The following is a 19,452-nucleotide window of genomic DNA, read 5'->3' as shown; positions in this document are numbered from 1 at the left end:
TATATATATATATATATATATATGAGCCAGCACTCCAATACTTATCAAAGTACAAAAAGTACTTTATTTGCCCTTGTGGTGTGGCCCTGCACCCAAAGTGGTTACATTTTTCGTGTTGTTCCACTGTTTATATATATATATATATATATATATATATATATATATATATATATATATATATATATATATATATATATATATATATATATATATATATATATATATATATATATATATATGTTATACACGGTTCTGTGAAAAAGGGTCTGTGCCATTCCTGATTTCTTAATCTTTTGCATGTTTGTCACACTTAAATGTTTCAGATCACCAAAAAAAATTTAATATTAGACAAAGATAACACAAGTAAACACAAAATGCAGTTTTTGCATTAAGATCTGTATTATTAAGGGAAAAAGAAATCCAAACCTAAAGGGCCCTGTGTGAAAAAGTGATTGTCCCCTAAACCTAATAACTGGTTGGGCTACCCTTAGCAGCAACAACTGCAATCAAGCATTTGCAATAACTGGCAATGAGTCTTTTACAACGCTCTGGAAGAATTTTGACCCACTCATCTTTGCAGAATTGTTGAGTTTCTGAGCATGAACAAACAAACATCATTTCAATCGGATTAGGGTCAGGACTTCAACTAGGCCACTCTAAAGTATTTTTTTAAGCCATTCAGAGGTGGACTTGCTAGTGTGTTTTGAATTACTATCCTGTTGCATAACCCAAGTGCACTTCAACTTGAGGTCATGAACAGATGGCCAGAAATTCTCCATCATAATACTTTAGTAGACAACAGATTCAAGGTTCCATACAGCAAGTCTACCGGGATCTGAAGCAGCAAAATAGCCCCACACATCACACTACCACCACCATATTTTACTGTTGGTATGATGTTCCTTTTCTGAAATGCTGTGCTATTTCAACACTAGATGTAATAGGACATACGCTTTCCAAAAATTTCAACATTAGTCTTGTCATTCCACAGAGTATTTTCCCAAGTGCCTTAGGGATCATCAAGATGTTTTCTGTCAAAACTGAGACAATTCTTTATATTCGTATTGCTCAAGAGTGGTTTTCGGCTTGGAACTCTGCCATGCAGGCCATTTTTTGCCAAGTCTCTTTATTATGGTTAAGTTATGAACATTGATCTCAACTGAGGCATATGAGGCCTGCAGTTCTTTGGATGTTGTTGTGGGGTCTTGTGTTACCTCCCAGATGAGTCATCACTTTGCACTTGGGCTAATTTTGGTCTGCCGGCCACTCCTGGGAAGAGTCCCCACTGTTCCATAGGTTTGCTATTTGTGGATAATGGCTTTCACTGTGGTTCGGTGGGGTCCCAAAGCTTTATAAATACTTGATAGATCTCAATTACTTTGTTTCTCATTTTTTTCCAGAATTTCTTTGGATTGCATCATTATGTCTAGCTTTTGAGGATTTTTTGGGCTACTTAACTTTGTCAGGCAGGTCCTATTTAAGTGATTTCTTGATTGAGAACATGTGTGGCAGTAATTTGAACTCAGGTTCCCCAAAATGTGTTAAAGCACAGCTAATTTATGTTTTAGAGGGGGGGAGCAATAACTTTTTCAAACAGGTCCCTGTAGGTTTGGATTTCTTTTTCCCTTAATGATAAACACCTTCATTTAAAAACTGCATTTTGTGTTTACTTGTGTTATCTTTGTCTAATATTTCAATTTGCTTGTTGATCTTAAATATCTAAGTGTGACAAATATGCAAAAGAGTAGGAAATCAGGAAGGGGGTACACACTTTTTCACACAACTGTGTATATAAATATGTATATTATACAGCTGAAATTTTTCTAATTTATCAAATGTTATAGAAATTGACTATTATACAATGTTATAACATTGGTATGAGATTACAATTACATATGCATATACAAGTGCTTGTCACTAAGTTAGAATATCATCAAAAAAGTTAATTTATTTCAGTTCTTCAATACAAAAAGTGAAACTCATATTGTATAGAGTCATTACAAACAGAGTGATCTGTTTCAAGTGTTTATTTCTGATAATGTTGATGATTACGGCTCTAATTTAGTGAGCAGCACTTGTATATATTTAAGAATATTATATGTGTTTTTATGTGTATTATATATATTATAGTGTTCCATTCATCATAAATATATAGCATTCCAAACACCTAGCTAAATAAATTGATACAGTAATGTAAATGTCTAATCTCTTGTCTCTTTGCTAATAGGGATTTGGTGACCAGGAATACAAAAAGAGAAGAGGATATTTTGCAGAATTGGCTTTGAAATATAAAGAGTAAGTTATCTTAAAAAAAAAAAAGCATAGAAAATTTAGGAAAGCTGTGTTAAACGTGTTGTCTGGGACTAAAAATTACCTCTCTGTGAAAGATGGCACGAAAGAGATCACACAGAATGCCACCACTCGTGGCGGATGGCACCATAGCGATAACATAAAATCGCACTGCTGCGACCACATGTGATGAACCCGCACCTTGCCACCCCGCCTAATGTCACTATTACATCAGAAGGAGAGCATGATGCGGTTTCCCTACTTTCACTAACGTGATGAGAACACATAAGATCAGCTTGGCACAGTTTTACACAGACACCTCCTGTCCATACGGGTCAAGGGAGGCAGGGGAGTGAAAGTATGTGGCTCATGCAGTCACTGATGTGGCACCACACTCGCTCAAAACCCTTACAAGCTGAGAGGCCCCTTTCACTAGCACCAGTGAAACAGAGCTCTGCCAGCCCAGTAGGACACCCGTTGACAGGATTATATCGTGCCAGAAATCAGCCCTGGTAGTATGGAAAGTTAAGCCGAGAAACCGAAGTGTAGATTCCTGGATCTTGCAGCCCAAGTTTAAATTTTAGATTTTATCGTCTTAAGGGCACACTAGACAATACACCATATAATAGTTTTGCATATACAGTGGGCAGATATGCAAATACAGATAATGTAGCACAAAAGATATAAGCAGATGGTTCATGTCAATTACTGGGTTGATATTCGACCATGTGTGCACTGGGTCGCAGGAGGCATGGGCTGCCAGCTGGTTCCTAGGTTTTTCACAGAATATTGCTCGACATTACTCCCCTTTCGAAGTGCACCACATGCATAACAGAGAGAGAGAGCACATGGCCTTACACTAGCTTTTATCTTCTTTGGGTCACTCCCCTGAACCTAAATCCCCTTCCCTTGCCTCTAGCAGCTTAAAACTCCAAAACCAAGGATGGTTCATAACTACTTAATGGACAGTCCTAGAGTGGCAGTTTTGACACCATCGGATCCCTCCGGGTCCATACTACACTTTAAGACTAAAGACATCTTTGCTATCTGGTTCCTAATAGCCATTTCTCCACCCTGTGGTTCTAGAACGGATTGAGACCCTGGAAGACATTCGGCCAGTTCAAGAGATCTCGAAAATGTAACTGGTGTGTGGTCAAAACATATGAGAAGTCCATATTCTCCTTATGAAAACATAGCTGTTGAACGAAGAAGTTAAACCACATGAAACCCACATGGCAAGCAATACTTTTGTTCTTAGCTTAGCTGGCTCATGGTGTGAGATCTGTCACTCACAGCATTTTGAAGCTTGACCCCTCTGCTGAGCAAGGTGTTCTTATACAGTTGCATGCTAGAGGGGGGTTTATAATCTCATCCTAGACAGGATACAAATGATTGACATGAAATTATATCTCCCATATTCTTCTCACCATCTTTAGCAGCTATTCTCAGGTGCTGCAACTCAGTTACTACTGAAATGGGTGACAGTAAAAGGGAGCCTGTCACCCCCAAAATCGAAGTTGAGCTAAGCCCACCAACATCAGTGGCTTATCTACAGCATTCTGGAATGCTGTAGAACAGCCCCCGATGTATCCTGAAAGATGAGAAAAAGAGGTTAGATTATACTCACCCAGGGGCGGTCCCGATGCGCTCCAGTCCGATGGGCGTCGTGGTCCGGTCCGGGGCCTCCCATCTTCTTACGATGACGTCCTCTTCTTGTATTCATGCTGCGGCTCAGGTACAGGCGTACTTTGCTCTGCCCTGTTCAGGGCAGAGCAAAGTACTACAGTGCGCAGGCACCGTGAAAAGTCAGAGAGGCCCGGCACCTGCGCACTGCAGTACTTTGCTCTGCCCGCAACAGGGCAGACAAAGTACACCTGCGCTGGAGCCGCAGCATGAAGACAAGAAGAGGACGTCATCGTAAGAAGATGGGAGGCCCGTACCAGACCGTGACGCCCATCGGATCGGACCGCCCCCATGTGAGTATAATCTAACCTCTTTTTCACATCTTTCAGGATACAATGGGGGCTTATCTACAGCATTCCAGAATGCTGTAGATAAGCCCCTGATGCTGGTGGGCTTAGCTTATCTTCGATTTTGGGGGTGACAGCTTCCCTTTAAATCCATAAAAAGAGGACTTAAAAATCCTCCAAAATTATTCAAAAAACACCAGAACAAAGGCAGAGATGCTTACCTGCTCAGGCCTCCAAACAAATGCACTAACAGGGTGCAGAGGACACAATTAAAGATGGCGGCACAATACTAATGAAATAACCTTTCTCAACCTACCAATCCGTGGAGGGGGTGGCTGTTTAGTATATTAGTGCACAAAAAATAATCTGTATGCAGTGCTGTTCACATACAGGTAATGCAGAGCATCTGGCTTACAGCCTATTAGTGACGCCCATACCATTAGATCAGGCGGGCTGCCCAGTGCTAACCAAAATGCATCATGTGTGAAAAGAAGCCACAGTGTACAGAGCAATCTGGGCCCAACTGCACCCTGAAAGATAAATAAAGTGCAAAAAAACACACATAAATATATGTGAGGTATTAGTTGACATAATGGCCAAAATATGGAAGCTCGCAACATACGTCAAAGGTCCCCACACTTGCGAGTCCTATCACTAAACAGTTAAAACCACAAAAAGAGGACTTAAAAATCCTCCAAAATTATTCAAAAAACACCAGAAAAAGGCAGAGATACTTACCTGCCCAGGTCCCCAAACAAATGCACTACCAGGGTGCAGCGGACCCAATTAAAGATGGCGGCACAGGTGCAGCAATACCAATGAAATAACCACTCTCAACCTACCAATCCATGGAGGGGGTGGCTATTTGGTATATTAGCGCACAAAAAATAATCTGTATGCGGCGTATGGTATTGCTGCACATTTTCAAAAAAATGTGATTATCAGCAAATTGCGGTACAGCAAAGTAATCAATTGCCCGGAAAACATGTTTAACACTCTCTTGGGACTGTACTGAACCCATTTTGAGCTCTTTAATGCAAACACAGCATTATAAATGTCCACGTGACGTCAACATATATGGCTATGAGTTAACAGAATTTAACTTATTATAGTCAACAGGCTGTTTAATCATACACTGTACTGACAGACTTCATGAGCTTTTTAACTCCTTCCCAACATATGACATACTGCTAGGGTATATGTTGGGTCTTTGTCTTTGATGTCTTTAGTAGCTGAGACTGTCATTGTTCTGTGCTGTTAACTCCTGAAATACTGCTGTCAATCTCTAAAGAGCACAGTCTGGGGCCACACCATTCCATGTGCCCATCACCCCATTCCAGTGCTCATGACCTACCACGGCAGTTGGGGGCCTGCTGAAGACACTTGTGTCTGCCATGATAGTGCTTTTGTTAAAACCAGCCTGTGGCTGCCCTTCGTAGGAGACAGTAATTTTCCCTATATACTGTAATACTGGTTTCAGGTTCAAGTCATTCTGATAAAGTAAAAAAAAAAGTAAAAATGTTCTAAAAATGATCATATATACTTGAGTATAAGCCGACCCGAGTATAAGCCGAAAGCCCTAATTTTGCCACAAAAAACTGGGAAAACTTTTTGACTCGAGTATAAGCCTAGGGCGGGAAATACAGCAGCTACTGGTAAATTTCAAAAATAAAAATAGAATATCCATATTGAATCAGGAGCTCCATATAATGCTCCATACAGTTCACGATGGGCCCCATAAGATGCTACATACAAAATACGCCCCATATAATGCTCCATAAAGTTCATGATGCTCCATAACGTTCATAAGATGCTCCATATTAAAATATGCACCATATAATGCTGCATAAAAGGTTAATGATGACCCCATAAGATGCTCCATAGAATATTATGCCCCATATAAAGCTGCACAAAGGTTGATGGCCCCATAAGATCCTCCATAGATTATGCCTCATATAATGCTGCGCAAAGGTTGATGGCCCCATAAGATGCTCCATAGATTATGCCCCATATAATGCTGCACAAAGGTTGATGGCCCCATAAGATGCCCCATAGAATAATATGCCCCATATAATGCTGCACAAAGGTTGATGGTCCCATAAGATGCTCCATAGAATATTATGCCCCATATAAGGCTGCACAAAGGTTGATGGCCCCATAAGATGCTCCATAGTTTATGTCCCATATAATGCTCCATAAAGGTTGATGGCTACATAAGATGCTCCATAGATTATGCTCCATATAATGCTACATAAAGGTTGATGGCTACATAAGATGCTCCATAGCACATTATGCCCCATATGCTGCTGTTGCAATAAAAAAAATGACATACTCACCTCTTGTCGCTGGGGGAGAGGTGCCGGGGTCCTGAGCAGGTGGGTGCGGGAGTTGCTGCTGGCTCAGGCCCCCGGCGATATTCACCTGTCCCCATTCCACTGCCGCGTTCCGCTGTTTCTTCCGGGTCTCTGCAGTGACTGTTCAGGCAGAGGGTGCGCACTAACCATGTCATCGCGTCCTCTGACCTGAACGTCACAGCCAGAGGACATGGAAGACGGAGCCCGGCGGTGGAACGGGGACAGGTGAATATCACATGGCTCACCCTCCCCCGTTAAACTCACCCCCTCCTGGCGCGGTCGCTGCTTCTCTGATGCGATGGTCTCTGGTGCCGGCAGCTCTTCCTGTTTTCAGCGGTCACGTGGTACCACTCATTAAAGTAATGAATATGCGCTCCACCCCTATGGGAGTGGAGTTGCGTCCATATTCATTACTTTAATGAGCGGTACCACGTGGCCTCTGAACACAGAAACAAGCTGCCGGCACCAGAGACCATCGCATCAGAGACGCAGGGACCGTGCCGGGAGCAGGTGAGTATGATGTGACAGCCGCTGCTCCCCCTCCCCCACCGACCCCCTGGGACAATGACTCGGGTATAAGCATAGAGGGGCACTTTTAGTCTAAAAAATGGGCTGGAAATCTCGGCTTATACTCGAGAATATACGGTAAATCCTCCACCATGGAACTTTAATAGCAAATTGTTGAAATTGGCCAGGACCTAAAATTTCATACATTCAACACAAGTTTGATTAGCTCATTTCTAACAGCTTGTATTGAGTTGAATAAGCAGGCTGAAGTCATTTCACCGTATTGCATATGATGCGAGAGCATCAGATGCGATATGCTAATGACCTTTGGCTCCTGCTCTGCTGCGAGTGGGAACCGAGTGTCATGCTAGTGCGCTCCAATGCTCTTGCATGACAGGATCGGAACACACCCACGGACAAGACAGGGAAAGTAATTTCTCCATCTTCTCCATTGCCTGTCTCAATGTATATCACACCGCACTTGGATGTTTTACTCGCACCCATAAACTTGTATGAGTGCGAGTGAGCCAAGTCTAGCTGCCAATGGCAGCATGCTTCCATTATCCTCTCATGCATGAGAAAATAATCTGAGCTGCCCCAAAAAGTAACACTGGGCAGAGTGCTATACAATGTTTTATCTCATAGCACTCGGCCGTGTTATATAGTATTGTGACTCCGGCTAAACAGAATTAATTTGAATGTGGTGCAATTTGTTTAGTGAAGGCTACCTCATAAAAGTGCATTCAATATTGAGAAAAGGAAACAGCACTCACCATTGCTTCTTAAAAAGTTTAACGTCCCTTTTTTAAGAAGCAATGTTGAGTGCTGTTTCCTTTTCTCAATATTGAAACCACCTGGTCTTCAACACATTCTTCATGCACCACCTAGCTCATTATCAGGTGGTATGCTTTATACTAGGAACTGATTCAGACTGCAATCAACAGTTTGGTGCATTTTTTCTTTTTTTTCACTTTTTACTTCATAAAAGTGGTTTACTCTGCTATTGTGGTATCTTCTCTTAAATAAATTCATGGTTCCTCCACCATAGACTAAGCATAAATATTATTCTGTTTTCTTAGTCTGTAATTAAAGAGTCTTTTCTGCTCAGTTTTTGTTCCCTTCAAAGCAATCAACATCAAGTATCCATGTTTTCTGAGCACTGTGTTATCAATGATGCAAAAATTAAGACTGCAGTAGCAAAATTTAAAATAGACCTTTTTTGGTGGTAGTTCAAGCTTCTACAACGTTAAAGTCTTGTTTTCATTCAATGATTTTTGAGCCTCCTCATCAATACCTTGCATTCTACAGTAGTTGAGCCACTATAATATAGAATTCTAGAGTTGTTCACATGATACACTGGAAATTGGGACTTCAGAGCAGCCACATAAGTTTATCATATGATATTTAAACCCTCGCATATTGTTATACCTCCAGAGCACATGGTAAGTTTTAATCGATTCCTCAATTTCAGTTTTCCCAAACTTGCTTATCATTGTCATCCACATGATTATACTTTACAAATCTTAAGAATAATATGATTTTATAATGGAACAACATCTTGTGAATGCCATTTGTTGTATTGTAGTGGAAGTATTATCCCAAGAGTTGAATATTCAGCTGAAGAAATTGCCACTTGGTAAGTACTGTGATTGCATAACTACTTACAAATATACCATATTGCCAGGATCTTATTAGTGAATGTTCGCTTGCAGTAGATTTAAGTACAGCAGGCGGTGAGAGTAGAATAAGTGACTCATAAGTGGAGGAAGAAGCATGACTGACCATGTGTGTGCATAAACTATAGTATGTTCAGCTCTTTTTGCCCATATTTAATGCAATATCTATACAATTTTAGGAGACAAGTGTACAAATCCCTTAGCAGACTATATCCAAACTATGCCTGCAAGCAATATTTAGATTCGTTTCACCAGTTGGAAAAAAATTGCGGATATTCAGAAAATTCCATACCTCAACTCCAGGATGTATCTAATTTCTTAAAAGGTAACATTCTATAAATTTAATTTAAATAGTAAATTTTATTTAGTTGGTCAATATAGTTTAGATGAAAAGATGATCTCATCATTTAGTCTCTCTAGTTTTCTGGAGTATTTGAGCCTTGTGTTCTGTACATTTTGTGAAACATTTTAAGTTATCTTTCTTATGAAGTGTTTTCTTTTATATTTGCTAGTGATGGGTGAACCCAAACAGTAACTTTCGGAGTCCATACCAAGTGCCTACTGTCCAGGCACGGACCCCGAACTCAGACTTCTCCAGGAAGTCCGTGTTACTGTTCGGGTTTAGCACTCCGGATATCAGGTGTTTCTCACACTGTGATCTATATGACGGCACGAGAAACACCGGTAGCTTTGATCGGCGGTAAGATCATTATCGCCGCTCAGAGAGCTGCCGCTAAAAATGAGCGAATATTTCAGTGTTCAGTTTGGATTACGATCGCCGAATTTGCAAAATTCACAGATTTATTCATTGAATATTTGCCGAACATAGCCGAATGCCATTCAAGTCAATGGGAGACAAAAACAAAAGCATGCAAAACACCTTCAAACGGCCTCAAAAGCTGACAAAACTGTTGTGAATTCTGTTTGTGGGCTCCCCCGGTGGTGTTTTATGGTATTGCCACTTATTTGCCTTCTTCTATCCTTGATCACCTGTTGACACCCATTAGGGGAGTTTCCTATTTAAGGCTGCTTGGCTGCTGGTCCGATGCCGGCCAACAATGTATCAGTAGCATTCTGTTGCATTCTCCTGCCTCAAGATCCTGTTCAGCTAAGTTGTATTTTGTTTCTAGTTAATGCTATTTTTGTCCAGCTATTTGCAATGTGACTCTCTGTAGCTGGAAGCTCTCGTGGACTGAAATTGCCACTCCAGTGGCATGAGTTGTCACTGGAGTTTTAAAGTAATTTCAGGATGGTGTTTTTGAGTAGTGTTTTGAAGTTGACCGTGAAGTGACTCTTTCCTGTACTTCTGCTATCTAGTAAGCGGACCTCACTGTGCTAAATCTGCTGTTCATCCTACGTATGTCTTTTCCTCTTGACTCACCGTCAATATCTGTGGGGGACTGCTATCTCCTTTTGGGGTTCATCTCTGGAGGTAAGGCAGGCCTGTATATTCCTCTGATAGGGGTAGTTAGATCTCCGGCTGGCGCGTGGTGTCTAGGGCATCGTAGGAAACACTCCCCGGCTACTTCCAGTGTCGTGTCAGGTTCAGGTCACGGTCACTTTAGTTCCCATCACCCGAGAGCTAGTCCGTTGTTATTTAGATTTCCCTGCCATTGGGAAAATCATAACAGTTTGGCCGGCCTCATGTGTTAAAACTATGCACTAAAGCAGGAAAGGATATGAAAAGGTTTTTTTTTTTTCTCCTTCTGTGTTTGGAAAGTGCACCTTAGTGCTTATTTGTACTCCTTGCTTAAACTGCAGTCTTCAGCCTTTTTTTTTTTTTCCTTTCCTCTTAATCTCTGAATGGCTTTGGTTACACCTGTTTGAATCATGGATCCACAGAGTTTGGTTGCAGGTCTGAATAACCTGGCTTCAAAGGTCCAGAACTTACAAGATTTTGTTATACGTGCTCCAATGTCTGAACCTAAGATCCCTATGCCTGAATTTTTTACCGGAGACAGATCCCGTTTTTTGAATTTCAGAGAGAATTGTAAATTGTTTTTGTCTCTGAAATCTCGCTCTGCTGGTGATCCTGCGCAACAGGTTAAAATTGTTATTTCTCTATTGCGGGGTGACCCACAAAGTTGGACATTTGCATTGTCGCCAGGGGATCCTGCGTTATTAAATGTAGATGCGTTTTTTCTGGCTTTGGGGTTGCTTTATGAAGAACCTAATTTAGAGATTTTGGCTGAGAAAGCCTTGATAGCTCTTTCCCAAGGGCAAGATGAAGCTGAGATATACTGCCAGAAATTTCGTAAATGGTCGGTGCTTACTAAATGGAATGAGTGCGCTCTAGCAGCTAATTTCAGAGAAGGTCTCTCTGATGCCGTGAAGGATGTCATGGTGGGGTTCCCTGTGCCTACAGGTCTGAATGATGCCATGAAATTGGCTATCCAGATTGATCGGCGTTTACGGGAGCGCAAATCTGTGCACCATATGGCGGTATCTTCTGAGCAAAAATCTGTGCACCATATGGCGGTATCTTTTGAGCAAAAACCTGTGCACCATATGGCGGTATCTTCTGATCAAAAACCTGTGCACCATATGGCGGTATCTTCTGAGCAAAAACCTGTGCATCATTTGGCGGTGACCTCTGAAAAGGCACCAGAGCATATGCAATGCGATAGTGTATTGTCTAGAGGCGAACGACAGAATTACAGGCGCAAAAATGGGTTGTGCTTCTATTGTGGAGATCCAGCTCATGTTATATCAGCATGCTCTAAACGCATAAAGAAGGTTGATAAAAAGGTTGATAAATCTTTTTCTATGGGTACCTTGCAGTCTAAATTCCTTTTGTCCGTGACATTGATTTGTACTTTATCATCTGTTACTGTGGATGCTTATGTGGATTCTGGCGCCGCTCTGAGTCTCATGGATTGGTCCTTTGCCAAGCGTTGTGGGTTTGATTTAGAGCCTCTGGAGGTTTCTATTCCCTTAAAGGGTATTGATTCTACACCTTTGGCTAGCAATAAACCACAATATTGGACACAAGTGACTATGCATCTTTCCCCAGACCATCAGGAGATTATTCGTTTCCTTGTGTTATATAATCTACATGACGTATTAGTACTTGGATTACCATGGTTACAAATTCATAATCCAGTCTTGGACTGGAGATCAATGTCTGTGCTGAGCTGGGGATGTCGGGGGATTCATGGGGATGCACCTTTGGTTCCCATTTCTTCATCTACTCCCTCTGAGATCCCAGCATTTCTGTCAGATTTTTATGATGTCTTTCAGGAGCCTAAAACTGATTCTCTCCCCCCTCACAGAGAGTGTGACTGCGCTATTGAGTTGATTCCCGGTAGTAAATTTCCTAAGGGTCGCTTGTTTAATTTGTCTGTACCTGAACATACTGCTATGCGGGAGTATATCAGAGAATCTTTGGAAAAGGGTCATATTCGCCCCTCTTTGTCTCCATTGGGGGCAGGGTTTTTCTTTGTGGGTAAAAAGGATGGTTCATTGAGACCTTGTATCGACTATCGACTTCTGAATAAGATTACAGTTAAATACCAGTAACCGTTACCTTTACTGACTGATCTTTTTGCTCGCATAAAGGGGGCGAAGTGGTTCACTAAGATCGATCTACGTGGTGCGTATAATTTGGTGCGGATTAAGCAGGGGGATGAGTGGAAGACCGCATTTAATACGCCTGAAGGCCATTTTGAGTATTTGGTAATGCCTTTCGGTCTCGCGAATGCCCCTTCCGTTTTTCAGTCCTTTATGCACGATATTTTCCGTGAATATCTGGATAAATTTATGATTGTGTATTTGGATGATATTTTGATTTTTTCGGAGGACTGGGAATCTCATGTTCAACAGGTCAGGAGAGTTTTTCAGGTTTTACGAGCTAATTCTCTATTTGTGAAGGGCTCAAAGTGTATTTTTGGGGTTCAGAGAATTTCCTTTCTGGGATATATTTTTTCCCCTTCATCTATGGAGATGGACCCTGTTAAGGTTCAGGCTATTTGTGATTGGATACAACCTACTTCTCTAAAGAGTCTTCAGAAATTCTTGGGATTTGCTAATTTCTATCGCCGATTCATAGCGGGTTTTTCTGCCATTGCTAAACCTTTGACTGATTTGACCAAGAAGGGTGCTGATGTTGCTAATTGGTCCTCTGCGGCTGTGGAGGCCTTTCGGGAGCTTAAGCGCCGCTTTTCTTCTGCTCCTGTGTTGCGCCAGCCTGAAGTTTCGCTCCCGTTCCAGGTTGAAGTAGATGCTTCCGAGATCGGAGCAGGTGCAGTTTTGTCGCAGAAAGGTCCTGACTGCTCAGTGATGAGACCATGTGCGTTTTTCTCTCGAAAGTTTTCGCCCGCTGAGCGAAATTATGATGTTGGAAATCGGGAGCTCTTGGCCATGAAGTGGGCATTTGAGGAGTGGCGTCATTGGCTTGAGGGTGCTAGACACCAGGTGGTGGTCTTGACTGACCACAAAAATCTAATTTATCTTGAGTCAGCCAGGCGTCTGAATCCTAGACAGGCGCGCTGGTCGTTGTTTTTCTCTCGATTTAACTTTGTGGTCTCTTATCTGCCTGGGTCTAAGAATGTGAGGGCGGATGCCCTCTCTAGGAGTTTTGAGCCTGACTCGCCTGGTGATTCCGAACCTACTGGCATCCTGAAGGATGGGGTGATATTGTCAGCTGTCTCCCCAGACCTGCGGCGCTCTTTGCAGGAGTTTCAGGTGGATAGGCCTGATCGCTGTCCGCCTGGTAGACTGTTTGTCCCTGATGACTGGACCAGTAGAGTTATTTCGGAGGTTCACTCTTCCGCGTTGGCAGGTCATCCTGGAATTTTTGGCACCAGGGATCTGGTGTCTAGGTCCTTCTGGTGGCCTTCTTTGTCTCGAGATGTACGTATTTTTGTGCAGTCTTGTGATGTTTGTGCTCGGGCTAAGCCCTGCTGTTCCCGGGCCAGCGGGTTGTTGTTGCCCTTGCCTATTCCTAAGAGGCCTTGGACGCACATCTCTATGGACTTTATTTCTGACCTTCCTGTTTCTCGTAGGATGTCCGTCATCTGGGTGGTGTGTGACCGTTTTTCCAAGATGGTTCACTTGGTACCTTTGCCCAAATTGCCCTCCTCCTCTGAGCTGGTCCCTCTATTTTTTCAGAATGTTGTGCGTTTGCATGGTATTCCTGAGAATATAGTGTCTGACAGGGGTACTCAGTTTGTGTCTAGATTTTGGCGGGCATTCTGTGCCAGGATGGGCATCGACTTGTCTTTTTCGTCTGCATTCCATCCTCAGACTAATGGCCAGACTGAGCGTACTAATCAGACCTTGGAGACTTACTTGAGGTGTTTTGTGTCCGCTGATCAGGACGATTGGCTTGATTTTTTGCCATTGGCAGAGTTTGCCCTTAACAATCGGGCCAGTTCTGCCACTTTGGTTTCTCCATTTTTTTGTAATTCAGGGTTTCACCCTCGCTTTTCGTCCGGTCAATTGGAGTCTTCGGATTGTCCTGGAGTAGATGCTGTGGTTGATAGAATGCATCAGATTTGGGGACAGGTTGTGGACAATCTGAAGTTGTCCCAGGAGAAGACTCAACAGTTCACTAATCGTCATCGGCGTGTCGGTCCTCGTCTTTGTGTTGGGGACCTGGTTTGGTTGTCTTCTCGATTTGTTCCTATGAAGGTCTCGTCTCCTAAGTTTAAGCCTCGGTTTATCGGCCCTTATAGGATTCTGGAGGTTCTCAATCCTGTGTCCTTTCGTTTGGACCTCCCAGCATCTTTTACTATTCATAATGTTTTTCATCGGTCATTATTGCGGAGGTATGAGATGCCGGTTGTTCCGTCTGCTGATCCTCCTGCTCCTGTGCTGGTTGAGGGTGAGTTGGAGTATGTGGTGGAAAAGATCTTGGACTCCCGTGTTTCCAGACGGAAACTTCAATATCTGGTTAAGTGGAAAGGCTATGGTCAGGAGGATAATTCTTGGGTGACAGCATCTGATGTTCATGCTCCTGATTTGGTTCGTGCATTCCATAGTGCTCATCCAGATCGCCCTGGTGGTTCTGGTGAGGGTTCGGTGCCCCCTCCTTAACAGGCGGGTACTGTTGTGAATTCTGTTTGTGGGCTCCCCCGGTGGTGTTTTATGGTATTGCCACTTATTTGCCTTCTTCTATCCTTGATCACCTGTTGACACCCATTAGGGGAGTTTCCTATTTAAGGCTGCTTGGCTGCTGGTCCGATGCCGGCCAACAATGTATCAGTACGTAGCATTCTGTTGCATTCTCCTGCCTCAAGATCCTGTTCAGCTAAGTTGTATTTTGTTTCTAGTTAATGCTATTTTTGTCCAGCTATTTGCAATGTGACTCTCTGTAGCTGGAAGCTCTCGTGGACTGAAATTGCCACTCCAGTGGCATGAGTTGTCACTGGAGTTTTAAAGTAATTTCAGGATGGTGTTTTTGAGTAGTGTTTTGAAGTTGACCGTGAAGTGACTCTTTCCTGTACTTCTGCTATCTAGTAAGCGGACCTCACTGTGCTAAATCTGCTGTTCATCCTACGTATGTCTTTTCCTCTTGACTCACCGTCAATATCTGTGGGGGACTGCTATCTCCTTTTGGGGTTCATCTCTGGAGGTAAGGCAGGCCTGTATATTCCTCTGATAGGGGTAGTTAGATCTCCGGCTGGCGCGTGGTGTCTAGGGCATCGTAGGAATCACTCCCCGGCTACTTCCAGTGTCGTGTCAGGTTCAGGTCACGGTCACTTTAGTTCCCATCACCCGAGAGCTAGTCCGTTGTTATTTAGATTTCCCTGCCATTGGGAAAATCATAACACAAAACACAGCAAATTAGGGGGAGACATCAGGAAAATGGCCTCAATTCACCCACAGTACAAATTGTAGAATGACACGGCAGTAATAATCCATGCATGAGGTATTGGGGTCTGGACCAGCATTTACAGCTTTCAATTGAACGTGAAAGTAAGACAAGGTGGTTGAGGGATCGGTGTAGGCTGTTGTGAATTAGACTTTTTTGGCTCCCTCTTGTGGTCACTAGTGGTATGACTCTGAGATTGTCTTTCCCTAGTTTGGCACCCACCTGTTTCGTTAGTCCAGGGGTGTTGCTATATGAACTTCCTGAATTCTTAGTCTGGTGCCTGGCATCGTTGTAATCAGTCCTTTCTGTTTGCTCCTGTCTGCTGGTCCTGGTTCATGCAAAATTAAGCTGAGTCCTGCTTCCTTGTTTTTTGGTTACTTGTATTGCTCTTATTTTTTGTCCAGCTTGTACTAAATCTGATTCCTGATTTTGCTGGAAGCTCTAGGGGGCTGGTATTCTCCCCCCAGGCCGTTAGACGGTTTGGGGGTTCTTGAATATCCAGCGTGGATATTTTTGATAGGGTTTTTGCTGACCGTATAAGTCATCTTACTATATTCTGCTATTAGTCAGTGGGCCTCTCTTTGCTAAATACCTAGTTCATTCTTACGTTTGTCTTTTCTTCTTACCTCACCGTTATTATTTGTTGGGGGCTTGTATCCAACTTTTGGGGCCTTTTCTCTGGAGGCAAGAAAGGTCTATCTTTTCCCTTCTAGGGTTAGTTAGTTCTCCGGCTGGCGCGAGACGTCTAGAACCAACGTAGGCACGTTCCCCGGCTGCTGCTATTTGTGGTGCTAGGATTAGCTATACGGTCAGCCCAGTTACCACTGCCCTATGAGCTGGTTTTTTGTGTTTGCAGACTTGGTATTTATTGCAGAGACCCTCTGCCATTGGGGTCATAACAGTATGCCAGGCCAAAGTTGAATGTTTAATGCATTGCAGAAGTGGGATAATAAGAAAGGAAATTCTGAGTTTTTTGGTTTTTTTTCCTCTCTTTCTTCTCCCCTTTACCTCTGAGTGGCTTAAGCTTGCTGCAGACATGAATGTCCAGACTCTGATTACAAGTGTGGATCAGCTTGCTGCTCGTGTGCAGGGCATACAAGATTTTGTTACTAGTAGTCCTATGTCTGAACCTAAAATACCTATTCCTGAACTGTTCTCTGGAGATCGATTTAAGTTTAGGAATTTCAGGAATAATTGTAAATTGTTTCTTTCTATGAGACCCCGTTCGTCTGGAGACTCAGCTCAGCAAGTTAAAATTGTTATCTCTTTCTTGCGGGGCGACCCTCAGGATTGGGCTTTCTCGCTAGCGCCAGGAGATCCGGCATTGGCGAATATTGATGCGTTTTTTCTGGCGCTCGGATTGCTTTACGAGGAACCCAATCTTGAAATTCAGGCAGAAAAAGCCTTGCTGGCTATTTCTCAGGGCCAGGATGAAGCTGAAGTGTATTGCCAAAAATTTCGGAAATGGTCCGTGCTTACTCAGTGGAATGAGTGTGCTCTGGCCGCAAATTTCAGAAATGGCCTTTCTGAAGCCATTAAGAATGTAATGGTGGGTTTCTCCATTCCCACAAGTCTGAATGATTCCATGGCGCTGGCTATTCAAATTGACCGGCGTTTGCGGGAGCGTAAAACTGCTAATCCTCTGGTGGTGTTGTCTGAACAAACACCTGATTTAATGCAATGTGATAGAATTCAGACTAGAAATGAACGGAAAAATCATAGACGGCAGAATGGGTTGTGTTTTTACTGTGGTGACTCTACACATGTTATATCAGCATGCTCTAAATGCCTTACAAGGGTTGTTAGCCCTGTCGCCATTGGTAATTTGCAACCTAAATTTATTTTGTCTGTGACTTTAATTTGCTCATTGTCTTCCTACCCTGTTATGGCGTTTGTGGATTCAGGTGCTGCCCTGAGTCTTATGGATCTGTCGTTTGCCAAGCGCTGTGGTTTTGTTCTTGAGCCATTGGTAAATCCTATCCCTCTTAGAGGTATTGATGCTACGCCATTGGCGGAAAATAAACCGCAGTTTTGGACACAGGTAACCATGTGCATGACTCCTGAACATCGGGAGGTGATTCGTTTTCTTGTTCTGCATAAAATGCATGATTTGGTCGTTTTGGGTCTGCCATGGTTACAGACCCATAATCCAGTCTTGGATTGGAAGGCAATGTCTGTGTCAAGTTGGGGCTGTCAGGGAATTCATGGTGATTCCCCAACGGTGTCTATTGCTTCCTCTACTCCTTCGGAAGTTCCTGAGTATTTGTCTGATTATCAGGATGTATTCAGCGAGTCCAGGTCCAGTGCTCTTCCTCCTCATAGGGACTGTGACTGCGCTATAGATTTGATTCCGGGTAGTAAATTTCCTAAGGGAAGATTATTTAATCTGTCTGTACCTGAGCATACTGCAATGCGTTCGTATATCAAGGAATCTCTGGAGAAGGGGCATATCCGTCCATCCTCTTCCCCTCTTGGTGCGGGATTCTTTTTTGTGGCCAAGAAGGACGGATCTTTGAGACCTTGTATTGACTATCGGCTTCTGAATAAAATCACTGTTAAATTTCAGTATCCTTTGCCTCTGTTGTCGGACTTGTTTGCCCGGATTAAAGGTGCCAAGTGGTTCACCAAGATAGATCTTCATGGTGCGTACAACCTTGTGCGCATTAAACAAGGAGATGAATGGAAAACTGCATTTAATACGCCGCGAAGGTCATTTTGAGTACTTGGTGATGCCTTTTGGGCTCTCTAATGCTCCTTCAGTGTTTCAGTCCTTTATGCATGATATATTCCGGAAGTATCTGGATAAATTTATGATTGTTTATCTGGATGATATTCTGTTTTTTTCTGATGATTGGGACTCGCATGTAGAGCACGTCAGGATGGTGTTTCAGGTTTTGCATGAGAATGCTTTGTTTGTTAAGGGCTCAAAGTGTCTCTTTGGAGTACAGAAGGTTCCCTTTTTGGGTTTTATTTTCTCCCCTTCTGCGGTGGAGATGGACCCAGTCAAGGTCCGAGCTATTCATGATTGGACTCAACCCACGTCAGTTAAGAGTCTTCAGAAGTTCTTGGGCTTTGCTAACTTCTACCGTCGTTTTATCGCTAATTTTTCTAGCGTTGTTAAACCTTTGACGGATATGACCAAGAAAGGTTCTGATGTGGCTAACTGGGCTCCTGCGGCCGTGGAGGCTTTCCAGGAGTTGAAGCGCCGGTTTACTTCAGCGCCTGTTTTGTGCCAGCCTGATGTCTCACTTCCCTTTCAGGTTGAAGTGGATGCTTCTGAGATTGGGGCAGGGGCCGTTTTGTCGCAGAGAGGCCCTGGTTGCTCTGTAATGAGACCATGTGCTTTTTTCTCTAGGAAGTTTTCGCCTGCTGAGCGGAATTATGATGTTGGCAATCGGGAGTTGCTGGCCATGAAGTGGGCATTTGAGGAGTGGCGTCATTGGCTCGAGGGTGCTAAGCATCGTGTGGTGGTCTTGACTGTTCACAAAAATCTGATGTATCTCGAGTCTGCTAAACGCCTGAATCCTAGACAGGCCCGTTGGTCATTGTTTTTCTCCCGTTTTGACTTTGTGGTCTCGTATTTACCAGGTTCAAAGAATGTGAAGGCTGATGCTCTTTCAAGGAGCTTTGTGCCTGACTCTCCTGGAGTCGCAGAACCAGTTGGTATTCTTAAAGAGGGAGTAATCTTGTCAGCCATTTCTCCGGATTTGCGACGTGTGTTGCAGAGATTTCAGGCTGGTAGACCTGACTCTTGTCCACCTGACAGACTGTTTGTTCCTGTTAAATGGACCAGCAGAGTCATTTCCGAGGTTCATTCCTCGGTGTTGGCAGGGCATCCGGGA

At 43.2% G+C, this 19,452-nt stretch overlaps 1 protein-coding gene across 1 annotated transcript in view; it reads left to right on the top strand.

Annotated features, from left to right (window-relative positions):
- Positions 1-19,452, top strand: part of LOC143775069 (tyrosine 3-monooxygenase-like) — a 271,622-nt gene that overhangs the window by 77,734 nt on the left and 174,436 nt on the right. The window contains exons 3-5 of the mRNA XM_077262903.1: positions 2,228-2,295; positions 8,706-8,756; positions 8,976-9,121. Of these exons, the coding sequence (XP_077119018.1) occupies positions 2,228-2,295; positions 8,706-8,756; positions 8,976-9,121 (265 nt within the window). The remainder of the gene's footprint in view (positions 1-2,227; positions 2,296-8,705; positions 8,757-8,975; positions 9,122-19,452) is intronic.

Source organism: Ranitomeya variabilis, chromosome 5, assembly GCF_051348905.1.
Source record: "Ranitomeya variabilis isolate aRanVar5 chromosome 5, aRanVar5.hap1, whole genome shotgun sequence".
In the NCBI taxonomy this organism is placed as follows: domain Eukaryota; kingdom Metazoa; phylum Chordata; class Amphibia; order Anura; family Dendrobatidae; genus Ranitomeya; species Ranitomeya variabilis.
The sequence above is the reverse complement of the archived record's forward strand: the minus strand, read 5'-3'. Positions and strand labels throughout refer to the sequence as shown.